We start from the raw sequence: 15,335 nt of genomic DNA, 5'->3' as shown, positions 1-15,335 counted from the left end.
AGTTACGCTTAGGTTATTTGCTTAAAACATCTACCTTCAGAGGCGCCAATAAATTCGATTTCATTGAAATCGGGTTTCTCAGCGTGTAAACAAAACCAGATACGACACAGCGATGGGTGCGCTCCCTATACCTTTGGCGCGAGAGTCTGGGAAAAAGGCGAATTCGGAATGACGATAATGGGGAGTTTCTGGGTAGAACGGAGGCTCGCGCGCTGGTTTTTAACATAAAAGGACAGTTTTGGAAAAATTTGTTTGAAAAAGTGGACAAACGTCCGGCGTTTTCGAAGCATCAGGGTGATGAATGGTCAATACGGGGTCTTCTTGACTTTCAATTACTTCCCAGCGGTTGACTCCGCCAGATATTCATTGACCCCGGCCGGTTCTTAGTGCACCCTTCTCCACAACGGAATATTCTCTGTCCGAGCTGGCCCGCCGAAACTTTCGTCAAACCGGGTTGGCGCTACAAAAAGGGTCTCTCCGCGGAGGACACAATACCATCCTTGGATGCAAAAATCGGTCCATCATGTACTTATACCAGATATCAAAAGGGACACCTAAAAAAAGAGCGAATCCATATTTCCGCGAGACGGAGCACAATGCCGGGTTCGACGCTCGACGGACCAAATGCTTACAGGGAGAGAGAGAGGTGCATTTTTTCGTCGTTTCGCCGCCAGGTGGCTGCTTTAAGGTATACGGTTACCCCGGGCGCGTCGTGTCCGAGCGGCCTACAAATTACCCGGCATTGTCAATTCCTCTTTTAATAGCAAACTTTACCTTCTTCGCCGCGCTTACCAGAACTGTTAACTCGGGTCTTTCTCTAAGCAAAAGGAATTGGTCCGTGAAGCCGTACCTTTTCTAGCGTGGCGTACCGGTTCTCTCGGACCTTCCGATTCAGAGACCCAGACGATAAGGGGGCAAATTCGGGGTTATAAGGGTACAAAGGAACTTAACCCTATCAATACGTCCGAAGGCGGATATCAACGCTAGGACTATAATGGAGTTTCGAGTGAAGGGTTTCGTCCACCCTTTCAATCCGTTTAAACCGTTGTCACTCCTATCAGACGGTCAAACCCAGAAAAACCCCGACTAAACAAATTGACGCGGTGAACCCCGGAAGGTCAGCTATTTGGCGTCCTGGTGTTGACCGCTTGTTTGCTTCGAATTTGTCATAAACAGGATATTTTGGCGGCTTTTGTGGACTCGCTAATAAGTCTAGCCAGCTTCGTTTATGCGCGATAAAATCGGACAAACTGATATATAATAGGTGTTTCTATACAATAAAAAATTAGAAGCATAAAATGTTTTTATCCGCGTCACGAGCGCCAGTTATTTAAGTGCTTTACTTGCACGCCGGTTTCAGATTCCGAAGGGTGTCGCGTGCTCTCTACCTTCAATAGCTACAACTAAGTGACGTAGACAAATATTGTCACATGACCACCCGTATTTTACAGAAACACCTATTATAATTATACAATTTGTTTAAAGTTGTTAATGTAAAGTTGATCTCTAATATGTTTGTAATATAAATGTTAATTTCGGATTCAGCGATTAAATATAAATTAAAAATAAATATTAGGTACATAATTATGGACTTTTTTTAAAAACAAATATTTAGAAAATTAAGGGTTTAAACATTTATTTCGTTAAACGTTGAAATCGTCTTGTAATTGACAATGATTCCAAACTCAGCTTGCCGAACAATACGTCTTTCTATAAGTAGAATTTCTTGTTTTGATTTTGCTGCTGCGTCACGAGTGACGTATCGATGACGTTTTACTACGAAAAGCCCTGGCCATAAAAGTAAATTAGAAGAGGCACCCGGTTTTTAAGCCTAAACCGAACTGAACTTCTACGTATTTCGTGACGAATGAGCTACATAAAAACAAGTTCAACAAGCGTATCTTATTTTATAGAAAGGCCTATTAGGCAAAGTCTCATTTGCGAAACGCGTTCGTGGGACCTATCCCTGTAAATTAACTTATCCCTGCACACCGACGTATTGCGTGTACAACACTTCTACAGGCGTTTAGTAGGCGTAATTAATCCAATTTGGAATTTTGTGAACTAACCTTCGTAAGGTTGTAAAAAAGGTTGATTTACGAAAAAAATCTAAAAGATAGTGAGCTTCCTAAACGCGCCCGGAAAAAAATCAAGAAGCAGACAGTGAGAGTTAAAAAAAATTCCATTTTAAATTCCCCCAACATTGTATAAACCATACCCTTTTTCAGTCGATTTTCGATTTTTTTTGCGAGAGAGAGAGACCCATTTTGATGCGTAAGAAATACACTGGAAAGGCAACAGCGCTGCTCCATCTGTGATGGTAAAAAGTAGACCCAACCGTACCTCGAGCGTGATATCAACCCCCTTTCTCCAAAGCGTTATCGTCGCTATGATAAGGGGGGGGGCGAGTATCCCCCTCAGGCCGGGGTCTAACGAGATCGAAACCCTCCGCCGCCGCCACGTGGCGCTCCACTCCTTTCCTCCAACAGCATCTGCATTCCATTAGCACTGATATGTCAGAATTTTAAATTTTACAGAGTTTATCCCTTTTTTCCCCGTCGGATGGCACCACATTCCGTTATTTAAGAGTCAATAGTGTTTCGGCCAGGATAAAAGAAAATTTGAGGCTCATTGGAAAATTTTAAATATTTGTTTTAAGATTTTTTTCGAGGATTACGTTTATAAAAATGTATTTCTTTTTTAACGTGTTTAGGTTTTGGGGAATGGACATTTTTTGTGTTGTGGGTGGAGCGAAGATTGGGATGAGCATTTTTGTGGGAATAGCGTGAGACGCGGTCATTTGTTAGGGTAAGTCTCATTTCGGAGGTCTAGAGACCTAAAATTAGACTCTTTCGCGTGATGGACCTTTTTTATATCGACTCCCGTCATCAGAGGGGGAAATCGTGATCCTCATGACCAGGTACTTTCCCGAGATGAGGATAATTCGTACCTTCGTATAACGCAATACGTCGATATTAGAGAGATTAAGCATTTGCCGTTACGCCCGGCAATGTCTAGGCTTACGCAACGCTTGATAGAAGTTCCGTCAAGGAAACGTGCAACTGCTGCCAAAGTTTGAATTTCTAGAAGGTTTTGCTTAACCTCTCTAGTATGTTCTATTAGTGAACGGGACATTTAGAGATTAGGCAGAAAATATATAAATATTATATCAGAAAAAAAAATGTTTTTCTTTTGAATAGTAAATCTAAGCAGATAAGGTGGTTTATTTTCGTTAGTTCTGGGATTTCAGAGTAGGGTAAGAAGAGTTAGGCTATGACGTCATTTTACTCGGATTCTGTGGTGGCGAATAGTTTTGAGTTTTGTCACCACCCTCCTACGCATTGTAACCCACCTATTTAAAGGTATTATAAGTCGCTAGATGACTTGGGCCTAAATAAGATAAGAGGATCCATTATAGATATACCGTTATTTGGCCTATTTGTGTCGGAGTAAAAACATTTTTTCAAAATGGCTGCCTGTGGCTTTTTCAGCAGATAAATTCTGGCTAGCAGACGACAAAATTAGATTTACTCCTCTACACCTTTTCAGAAGGTGTAAAAAGAGTAGCCCTAATACTCCGGAACAAGCGAATAGTTTAAGAGCCGGATAATTCTCATCCCCGGAACAGGCGAATAAAACATTTTGGGGTAAAAACAGTACACTTTTAGTCCGAGAACAGGCGAATAGAAACCACCTATAGATAATTTAAAAAGTAAAAGATATTAAAATTTACTATTTAAAAAAAATTAATAAGGGACATATATTGAGAAGAAGTTCTGGATTTATCGCCGATAGTGGTTATTTTTACAAATTCTTAAAATTCCCTGATTTAAGCCAATTTTTAAATTCCCTGAAGTGTGGCAACCCTGTAATATATTTATGGTAATTTTTATATTATCTGTCAATTATTACATTCCATTTAAAACTACAAAAATATAGAGCATAGTCTGACAAGGCCTTACAAAACTCCGTTTTTAAAGTTATTTCTAGCAGGGTCTCTTTTTTCATTTTAAAGTAAGGGGCGTGCAGCGGGCGAAAGAGAATGGAGAGCCGGCTCGCTGTTTCAATCCATTAGTCTTTGTCATTCAATTTCTTTAAGGGGATCGTCGGCTACATCCGAGTCGACTGGCCGAGAAAATATGTGGTCATTACGTCAGAAGATGACCCCTCTCTGTCTCTTCCGATAGCTGATGGTCTTTCCCGTCCCTACTCGCTCGCTATGACCACTGCCACGACCCCCCTTCCCCCTGACCACCCACCCAGACCCTGGTGGTGGTGGTGATGGTGGTGGCTGTGGAAATCTGAAAATCCCCGGCTTCTAGTGGTGGCGAACATCGTCTTTGGTAATTCGCGTCATCTATAAAAAAGCTAACCTCCCCTCCCCCCTCGGAAACCAGGTCCGTACACATACAGCGTATATAATTTTTTTAAACTTTCGTTTTGACTTTTTTTTAAAGAATGACTTAGTAGCGAAGGATAGAGTCAGGGGGGTGTAAAGGGGGAGAGAGTACGTACGGACAACGGTACTGGTCAGGAGAGGTCTAAATGAAGATGAATAATAGCAGAGACAGTCGCGAGGGCCTCGCAACGCCAATATGAGAAGCTATCCATCGCGTATATACCCGTACAGGAAGTAGTATTAGAGAATCCGCGAACGCTCTCCACGTAACAAGGGTGCCCAAGCTCTGTACACCCCCCAACTCTCCTGTTTTTTAGTACAGACCCGAGAAAACGTGTTGGAAACTCTTTAAACACGACCATACGTAACTGGTTATTTTGGGAGAGCTTCGACATTGAACGTTACCCCATAAATAAAGCTTTAGTCGGTATAGCGGTAGTTGAAACGTCAAAGAAATTGCAGAATGAGCTGTGTTTTGCGTTAATTCATCAAAATGTTAAAACTGCGCAAGTAAATTTATTATCGATACGTTTCGCAAATAATTAAGGTTTCTACACTTAAATTATACATTTAAACCAATTAAAACAATTTAAACGGAGCAAACACATCGATGTTTATTTATTAAAGATTTTAAAAACTTTAATAAATAAACATCCATGTGGTTCCTCAAAATACGGATCAAACCAAAAAAATTGGGATTTTAATTGTATAAATTTAATTTACAAATTTGTCATCTTATCAATTACCCAATTATATAGTTAAAACTAGTGTTGTAAGTCTGAAAATTTTCGGAAAATGACCGAGGCCTTTTTTTCGGAAAATTTTCCGTATTTTTCCGTAGACAATCAAAAAAAGTTAATTCCATAATTAGTCTAGTATTGTTTGCAAATTTAAATGAAGCGAAATTTTTGCCTAAATTTTTCGAATCTAAAAGTAAAACTAAACCTATACACTAACTTTAATCTGAATAACAATGTAACATTATTAATGTTTTGTATTAGACATTGTATATCGATAAAAAGTTAAAAAAATTAAAAACCCTTAAATGTTTCAACTTTTTATTTTTCCGGAAAATTAACAACAGTAGTTAAAACCCAGGTAAATATTACACAGCGGTCTTAAACCCCGTCGATATACAACACTGGACTATCTTGTTTCAGAATTTTTAAAATGTGGGTGGTGGTAGAGATAGGGGGGGTGACTGTTACGTACCATCAAGCTCCCCCCCCCTCTATCCGATTCCCCCTATCTCGCGGCTTCCCACCCGAGCTCCGTCAGTTACGGGTGAACTGTTGTGACTGTCTCCGTCTCCCCCCCCCCCGCTCAAAAAAACCTTAATCTAGGCCTCCCCTTTTTTAACAAAGCCGCGACGAGGGGGAGATCCCCTCAGATTTTAAAGTAGGTCGTTACGAGGTGTTTGATGATCTAGAACTATAAAGAAGAAGGTCTAACAGCGCCACCTAGCAGAAGAAACAAGCTGCAAAAAATCCAATTTCAATTAACCGTTGAAAAGAGGCTTTTCTCCCGATTAACCCTTTCGCCCGGGCTAATAGGCGTTCCATCTTCCCAGGTGATGCCGAGTTTGTACCCCAAACTGCGCCCCCACGCGGGAACTACACCCCTTTTAACTTTAATTACGGAGATAGCGAGACTAATTTCAAAGGTTCGTTGAACCTGTCTTTTTTATCATCCCAGGGCCTTTGATCTCGCCCGTGGCAAATTGCTTCAAATTGATGAATATTTGCGTAGCGGAGACGCATTGTATTTTGCTCGCTTTTAAATATTGAATTGGAAGAATTTGGCTAATTGGAAAACTCCGTTTTAAGAGCTACCAAACGAATTCTATTTATACAAGGGATGACACCAAAGTAAAACCGATTACAACGTAATCCGACGTCTAAATCTAAAGTAGATTACGTGAACGACATTGACAACGAGACCATATCCCATTGTGAAGATATTTTTACGAGGGTCGAATTTTAAAATAGTTTTTAAAATATTTTAAGGACGGACCCCCAAAACTGGACCCTCGTTTCTCCGTTCCCTGACCAAGGGGCCCTCAGACGGCCTTCCTCCCCCTCCCCGTTTTTTATTCCGCCCACCCACCTCCTTCCGGGTGATAGCCCTCCGTCCCCCGCTCTTTTTAAAGTTAAAAATGGCCCCACTCTGCTCCAAACTGTGTATGAAAACACTGAGCGCCCCGAACGAAAAAAACTTGAAAGTAAAATCATTTTTCATTCTTGTGACTTGAATGTATGTTTATTGTGGCGAATCATAGAGGAACGATCTGCCACTGACTTTCCTTCTCCGATAGTGACTCCTCTTTTTAGCTTGGGCTTCCGATCAGAGACAAAATGTGTTCGAACCAAAGACTATTGTTGTAACAGAGATAAAAGTTGGCGCTAGACGTACGGCTAAGGCAGTCGTAATCAATATATATTTAAAGGAAAGTTTAAACGCGTTACTTACAAAGTATTTTTTTATTAAATGCGGTTTTGTTATTAGGTAAGACTTTTCCAAAATTTACGGTAGAGTCCGAACGGGCCGCAATATTTTTCAATTTTATAAAATTTTTTGGCTTTCGGTTATCCGAGTGTGGAATATGAGGGGGAGGGGGATTTCCCAGATAAGACTAACGGATTTTTTAGCGTGATAAAGTCTACAGGCCGCCCCTTTTTCGTCAACCAAAAAGGATATATTTTGGGGACCCATAGGCGCTCTCTGCCTTTATTTTATTCGGATGGTGACGTGGTCCGGTTGCTAAAAACATCTATATGGAATTCGCCTTTTACGAAACCATTTCGTATTCCCAGATTTTTTAGACTTGATAAACATTAACCAAAAAGGAATCGCCGTTTCCGTTTTGGGAACGGTTGGTTTCAATTTCAAATTTATTACTTTAAAAATTATCTAAATGAATTATCGAGGGGCAGATCACTTAGTTACTGGCTGTCCTAATAATCATGATTAAAAATTTAATCATGATTTTATCAATTATAATCATGGTACAGCCCAAGCTACAGATTTAATTTTAATCTAATCTAATCATACGAGGGTGAATTATTTGAGGTTTTACTTCTATTTTGGGAGATTGATCGATTTTTAGATCCTCATGCTCGAAAGCCTTCCCATTACAAAAATCAAATCACCCTGGTATATCATTGGTTCCTTAGAACTGACGTCGATTGAAGTGCACATAATAAATACATTACTGACGCAACTATATTTACGAATTAGTTTACGTTAACAAGACAAACGTTTCACTTTTAACATTTGTCTAGCGTCCCAATGAAGTACAGAGAAATTCGGTAAAATGAGATTACTTGAAAAGAGAGTGGTCATTTCTTCGAACGAGGGTAGGCGCGCATTTCGTGACATTCTAACATGACAAACCGCTTTCTAATGTTCGTGATCCGCCTGAAGTGGAGCCGAAACTCTCCCTCGCTCCCCTAAATCTGACTGGCCTCCTGCTCCCCGCGTTCGAATATTATACACTCCACCCTCATTTTCCAATCAATATTTTAATGGACATTTACAGACGTATTTCCTCACCCTGCACTGCACTTATCGCTTACAAAGATGGCATACAATATTCTGACCATCCCTATCCAGTTCCAATTGTCCAGACAACGAGTCTTCCATACTAAGTAGAATTTACTAACACGTTTTATTTAAAAGAATCGATATGCAGATTATCATACATTTGTTAAATTGATTTTCTTGAGATAATTCCCGTAATTAAACTATAAGCTGTCTACCTGTACTTGATTACTATAGTATGTCAACTGATTAACTCAATATCATCAACAATCTGATTAAAAGAATTTCCGAAATTACCTACGATATTTCCACCTGATTACGTACGCGAATTCCCGTAATTACCGACGACATGTCCACCTGATTAACTGAATTCCCGTAATTACCTACGTTACGTACACCCGATTAACTGAATTCCCGTAATTACTTACCTAATTACTTAAGGTATTAAGTTATTACCCCATCGATCATACCCCTATAATCAGTCTACCAAGAATACCAGAATATTCCAACTTTAGAGACAAAATACACGTTATTTGGCAAATCCTCTAAAAACGCACGCGCCATTTTTTACTTTTATTTTGAAAATTTGGGTTCTGGCGGGCTGCGATGGGCCACCCTAGAGAGTTTGGATCACGTGAGAGCGCACGATGATCACTTTTTTTTGCTTTTTCACTGGCACTGTATAAAGAATCCGTCATCCCCTCAATACGGAAAAACGGAATATACAACCCAAAAATACAGAAGCTAGGGAACCAAACCATACGTTTATATACAGACTGCACCGTCTATAGGGGCAAAAAATACATATCCCCACTTTTTTAAATTTCTGCTCACCCCAGTTTGAGGCGCAACTCCCTCAGATCCCCCCGCGTTGGGATAAAAAAAGAAGGGTCAGATAAATTGGATTTTCAAAAAAATTTAGAACTAAATTAAAATTTGCTTTTCTACCCTCGCCGGGTCTTAGGGAAGAGGGGAAGTCGACTTTGTATTGGAAATACTCGATTCGCGCGGTGTATAAGGGGGGTGCGGGATTGCGGGGGATTGGTTCGCTTTTTACTCGGTCGACTGTGCACTGCGGGGAAGACTGAGCAACGGGGATCCGAGGTGTTAATAATTGAAGCTGACGCTCTTCGCGTGACCCGTAGTCAAATCGGCGACCCGTCAGTATATACATATTTATACGATAGTGATATCACCGATTCTAGACTGTGTTTTTAAAGGTACAAACGTAAGTTCATAATTATTAAATTTTTACAAAGAGACATTTCTAGAATGACCATACATTTTAGGTAATTCGTCTTCTTTGCATTGTCATCGTAGTGAACGCACTCAGGGTCGCTTGTTAAGTTGTTTGAAACCATTGGTCTCGTTAAGGGTCGCTTGTTAAGTTGTTTGAAAGCATTTTTTTCTCGTTAACAGGGATCATAAGAAAATAGGAAATTTGTAGTGGATTTATAGGATTGTATAGGAGATAGTTTTTCGGGAATGAAGGGAAATATAGGATAAATTGCAGTAAAATATAAGTTCGCCATCGATTTGAAGGGAATTTGGTTAAATAATTGTCCGAGCAGGGGAAGATTTCTAACAGGGTGAAAAATTATTTCGCTTCAATATGCGCAACGCGATAACTGACATAATTTTGCTCAAAATTATTTTTGTCTTGTTAATTTTTATATCGAAATACATACTTTCAAGAGGTAAAGCACGAAAAATTTCACAAATAGAGTAAAAAATAAAAAAATTTAGTAAATATACGAGCTATCACTAAATATTTCAACACTTCTGGGTGTAATTATAGATTTACAGTATCAAGGATAGAATTACACGATTGTTCGAAGAAAGTTAGGTGGCGTTTGAATTAATTAACAAGTTAATTAAAGAATAAACGACACTTGGAAGCCAAATTCAGTAAATTCCAAGTCCTACACAATCGGCTCCCCTCCCAAAACAATCGCGACAAAGAGTTTGTTAAACTTCATTATACCCTGAAAAGAGTGCAAGCCCAACCCCACGCTAAATTGTTACTCTAAGAAAACAAAACTTCAACCAAAAAAAATACCCCATCAATAACATTTCCTACATAAACACCACCCCCAATAAATTTACAAAGTTCAAAGCTCCAATCCTTAGAGAAGAGTTAATTTCTACCTTTCAGCAAAGGCTTACAAAAAACGCGTCTTTTATAGAAATTCCACCATTCAAACAAAGTACAATTAAATTTATTAAAGACTTTAGAAACTAATATAGTCTATAGAGCGATGATTGCGTATTATCTGGTATTACTTAAGCCTAAATTCCAAAGAGTTTTGCCAAAGGGGGGGGGTGAGAGGGGGTGCAATTTTTTTCAAGGAAGAATGGCTGGAACGGCCGTTTGGGGCGTCAATGTAATTACCGCGGCACGTACCTCGGAGGAAACGCGCATCGAATCTTATACTTATTCCAACCTCACCCCGATTCCCCGACTAACGTGAGAGGGACACTACGATTACTCGCGCGGATTTAACCTCCCTTCCCGCCTTTGTCCGTACTGTTGGCTAACACTCGGGTTCTATTGTACGATTTTTGGGTACTGGTATTCGTAAAATGGAATACCCACGCGCCTAAGATTTGGTTCTGTTCTCTGGGCATGAACTCTTCCCCCATGAAACGGAAACAATCGGGTATAACCCTAAAACGTCTGACCCGTTATAGGTGGGACCGTGTTACAGCCAGCTGTAATTACTACGCACCGTGGCTTCTACCTGAATAAACTACCCACAGATAATATTGGGCCGTTGGGTACAATATTATTTTTAAGACTAAAACCAATATTTTTCTATTTCAACAATGCCATTTCACTAGGAAATTTTACGAAATATTTGTTGGTCAGTGGAACCACGTTTATAATTGTTTACTAAACCCTAACAAATTAAATTAATGATCAAACTTACGAAATACTGATAAAATTAAAACGCGAAACTGACCAAATAGATCTTCCGAGACAAAAATAAATTAAAGACCTATTTTGACCGATTTTCACGTTTTAATTTTACCATCGAAGACCTATTGGTTCGAGTATTTCGCAAGTTTTACCATTAATTTAAATTTGTTACGGTTTGATTTTTTGATAACGTTAATTAACCAGTTGTAGCGCGGGATAGCAGACGATTTTTCGATTGAGTTCATACTTTCTTTAAATGGAAAAAAGAAAATGGGACAATTTAAAAAAAAATATTTCTGCATAATTTCGAAAGAAAAACTTATCTGACCCACGAATCTTAGTAGGAGTATTTCCGGTGAAGAAACGAGGGATGGTAGAAGTTTGAAAAAGGAAATACACCCTTTTACGTTAAACTAAAGAGATTTCACCTTTTCAACTCTGAAAAAAAACTCGTAGGGTCATCGTCGGTGGGCGTCATTCTAACATACCACCCGCGTACATCACCACGCGATTATTTAGCCAAGAAGGGTGGACCTTACATCGTCCTTGGCCTAATACTAGATTTACCCGACTCTTAAGAAGGACAAGTCAACCGCGAAGCGCCATTCTAGCTAAACCATCCCAGTCACCTAATCCTACCAACTCGGTTAACTTAAGCGGTGACTTCCACTAGGGTGTTATCCGTAGAATTAAGCTCGGACAAGAAGCTCTATAGTTTTTGGGCTTCGAAGTGTCTAACGGCGAAATAAATACCGTCAAACGGCACTTTTATTTAAAGGGAACCGAGACACGAGTGTCTTTTGTTGGCCAACGAGAGATTCCCGGTCGCTACCCATAGTGGCGTTTCTTTCTTCGAAGACACGTCTTACAATGGTGGGCGCAGTTTCCGGAGGCCAATGACAAATATTTTCAAAGGAATCGAAAATACCAACTCGCGAAAATATCGGGGAGTGAGACGCTGAAGATTGTTGAATAGTGAAAAAAGGGCAGACTGCCAAAACGTCCATTATGCAAGAATCGCTTGGGAGTAACGTAACTACGCCACCTACATAATTATTAGACAGACCGATAAGTTGCCACTAACCATCGTATATCCGCGGAGGAATTTCGAAATTTTCTCTCGCGAAGAAAGACCACTATACTCGCCTTCAACTATGACCCGTACGCGTGGGTGACACCCTGCCAGAAATGGACGATTTCTACCGAGACACGTTTTTTACAAGAGTCTTGACTGCCAGCAACCAACAGTCTAAAGCCACGGACATACGACTAGCTAAAAACGTTAATTACCGCGTTATATGCTTGTTTGTTTCAAGTATTTTCCAATGGCCTAGTATTATATCTACAACAGGGTACACGACAGCGCGCGCAAATTGGTTTATAATTTGGAAACACGCTTTGATTCTGTGATGATAGAAATCGGATAAAAACTAAATATTTAGCGCGTTTTAGATCTCGTGTGAGCTTGACTTTGTTAGAATTCAATAGAAATTGGCAGAAATCACTTGAAATATGGTAACCAACCGTTTAAATAAACTCAAATTAATAGTCTTAATTTTCCAATGGGTGCTTCAATAAAACATCTTCAAGGAAATCACCAAAAACTAATATATCCAAGAGCCAGGACCTGCAAGTTACGATTATTTGGTAAGAAACTTTTCACCGGTAAACAGATCATCGTGTTTTTGCTTAATATGTTAAAAAGGTTACCTGGTTAAAAGGAAACAATTGTTACATACCGTACCGCTAAAAGGTTTCCATTATTTCAACAAACACTATATAAACAGTAACTTGCAGGTCCTGACTCACGGAAACATTACTTCTTGTCCGATTTCCTTGAAGATGTTTAATTGAAGGGCCTATTAATACGTAAAGGCGATTGAGAATCGCGACTCACCAGTTATCGTTGTGTTGGTGCAAGCGTCGACCACGTTCGTCCTGGCTCCGGGCGTCCTGCAGCGGTTGTGCAAGTTCTGGAAGAAACTAGGCGTGTGTAGAGGCAGATGGGGAGAGGCGTTCCTCCTGAAGGTGGCGCGGTGGTGGTGCTCCCTGTCCGAGATGCCCGTCGACAGCAGCAAGTCTCCGATGAGACTTTTGCCGGCGTCCAAAGCGGCTTCCACGTGGTTGCGGCCACTCCTGCTGGCCGAATGATGGTGCGTGTCGTTGGACGCTCCGGACGTAGACATTGGCGGTGGTATGGTCGATGGCGGAGACCGATGGTGGTCCCGGTTCTCCAGGCGCGCCGCCAACAGGCTGCCGTGCTTCTTCGTGATCGGAGCCGAGATCGAAGGCCTCTTGTTGCTAACCTATCACGATCGTAAAGCCAAATCACGTCGTTAAACTTCGCTACCATCTATAAGGATTTATTTCAATACGCTACGCAAATATAAGCTCGAGCTAGTTTGTCTATTTTCAGGCCTGATACTCACTTACACAGTAGAGTTTAGTGATTAAATATTTAAAAAAAGTGACCGAATAGTGGTTAAAAAATTTGTTTTATTGCGTTTTTAGACTAGTTACACAACCAAAATAGTTACTATATAACCATATGAAGTTATATCACTTTTTTTAGAAAAGACGAAATTATACTAGTTTTTTATCTATTTTCTTTTGAATGGCGTCATTCAATTTCCTTTCACTAATAGCTTTTATCAACCACTTATTAGCTAATTAAATAAAAATTAAAAGCGAACTGAGTTTGATTTTGTTTTATTATTTGTAAAAAAAAAGGTTGTAAGACAGTTTTTTTAACGTTCAATGCTAAAGAAATCGAAAAATTCGAAAAAAGTGATAAATAGTAAGTAATTTTTTGAAAAGTGACTCAGTATCAGGCCTGTATTTTGTATTGCCAACAGGTTACATATTTTACCCCGAGTAAGCTAAATGTATAGAGGAACTTAATAAAATTTTTGTAATTTAAAATAAAGCCATAATACAGGCTTAGGACGCACTTGACAAAGGACTTTTTAAGGTTTGAAACGTTGTGTCTTAAGCCTGTATTATGGCTTAATTTTAAATTGTTAAAGTTTTTAAATACATTTTTCAAACGTCATGAGTATTTCTTAATTTAATTCCTCTATGCATTTACCATCACCATGACAAAAATTAGCTCCACCAAGTAAGATACTTTATCCACAGACTAAGAAATATTTAGATTCTGTACTTCAAAATATTCAAAATTTAATCTTATTCCTTGTAATTGGTTTCTAAGCGTCCAAGCCTTTTTACAGAAAGCATCAAAACAAACCCACGTGATCAAATTCCAATGGCTATTCCCTGTTTTCCCTGACTTTTTTTAAGTCCAAATGTTTTTTATATTTTACTTTTATCAGAAGTTAATAAATTTTAAGGGACTTATATTTCAGTAAAAGGGTTATTGCAACGTTGAAAAAATTAGCCTAACTTTCAAGGAAATGATATACATGGAATTTGTCATAAATCTAGAGTAAAATTACCTTGAAAAGTGTCAAGAGAAAATCGAATTCCCTGACCTTTTACAAATTCTTAAAATTCTCTGACTTTTTGGTCCCATTTTAAAATTACCTGACTTTTCCCAGACGTGAGGCAGCCATGGCAGAATTGTCTTAAAAATCCGCTAAGTGCGCGATGGCTCGCCCCACCAATAATATTTGCGAATCTAATAGTAGCATCTATCGCTAAGGGTTGGTTTAACAACAACAGCGAATGGATGGATTGTTTACCTGTAATTTGGTGTCGGCAGCACCGTCGGGCGAGCTGTGGTCACTGCTGTCACAGTCTCCATCGTCGTAGCTGTTTTGTAGCTTATAATTCTCCTTGTTACAAAGGTGGACTTTGTGCTGGATGAACTTGACGATGTCTGAGAGGACAAATTCCTTCTGACAGACTCCGCACGTCAGGAGATCTTGCAGGAGTAAGTCCGCGTCCGCTATTACAAAAAGAAAAAAACATTTTAGCACGGGTTTGCATTGACAGTTAAATAAAACGCCTAACATTTTAAATACGAATTAAAGTAGTAAATTGAAACATGTACATTCACAGGCTCTCGTCGATTTATCCAAATATTTTTACGAAGTAACTTTCTAAAACTTAAATCGAAAAAATACTGTTTATAAGTACCATAAGTCTATAATAATGTTCCATAAGTTTGTCACTTTGATGAATATTTTACTGAGAGCTAGTAACGTAGTGACGTCATCACAAGCATAAAATATCCCCCTAGCGAGGCGATGTCAAAGGCTACGTGTGACGCGTTAGCCAGCAGACGCAAAACGGCGAATAAGCCCGTAATGCAACCTGTCTCGCGAATAGCTCTCAGTAAAACCATTGCATTTGAAGAATAAGAAGTGACACACTTATGTAACAATATTATACACTTATTTAAGTACATATCCTTACACAGTGAAGACATTTACAACATTATACGCGGTAAAATTTGAGCCGTGAAGCGATTTGCCTCCGAACGTACTTGTCTCAAAAGAAATATCTGATAAACTT

General features: G+C 39.4%; 1 protein-coding gene across 2 annotated transcripts in view; it reads right to left on the bottom strand.

The window, feature by feature from the left end:
- Positions 1 to 15,335, bottom strand: part of LOC149936317 (BCL11 transcription factor A-like) — a 148,728-nt gene that overhangs the window by 10,906 nt on the left and 122,487 nt on the right. For both annotated transcript variants that reach the window (XM_090180679.1, XM_090180680.1), the window contains exons 3-4: positions 14,561 to 14,766; positions 12,757 to 13,165 (exon numbers count right to left, since the gene is read on the bottom strand). In XM_090180679.1, coding sequence (XP_090036805.1) covers positions 12,757 to 13,165; positions 14,561 to 14,766 — 615 coding nt within the window. The remainder of the gene's footprint in view (positions 1 to 12,756; positions 13,166 to 14,560; positions 14,767 to 15,335) is intronic.

This window comes from Leiobunum rupestre, chromosome 7, assembly GCF_980474605.1.
Source record: "Leiobunum rupestre chromosome 7, qqLeiRupe1.1.hap1, whole genome shotgun sequence".
Classification (NCBI taxonomy): Eukaryota; Metazoa; Arthropoda; class Arachnida; order Opiliones; family Sclerosomatidae; genus Leiobunum; species Leiobunum rupestre.
This window is presented reverse-complemented; position numbering and strand designations above follow the sequence as displayed.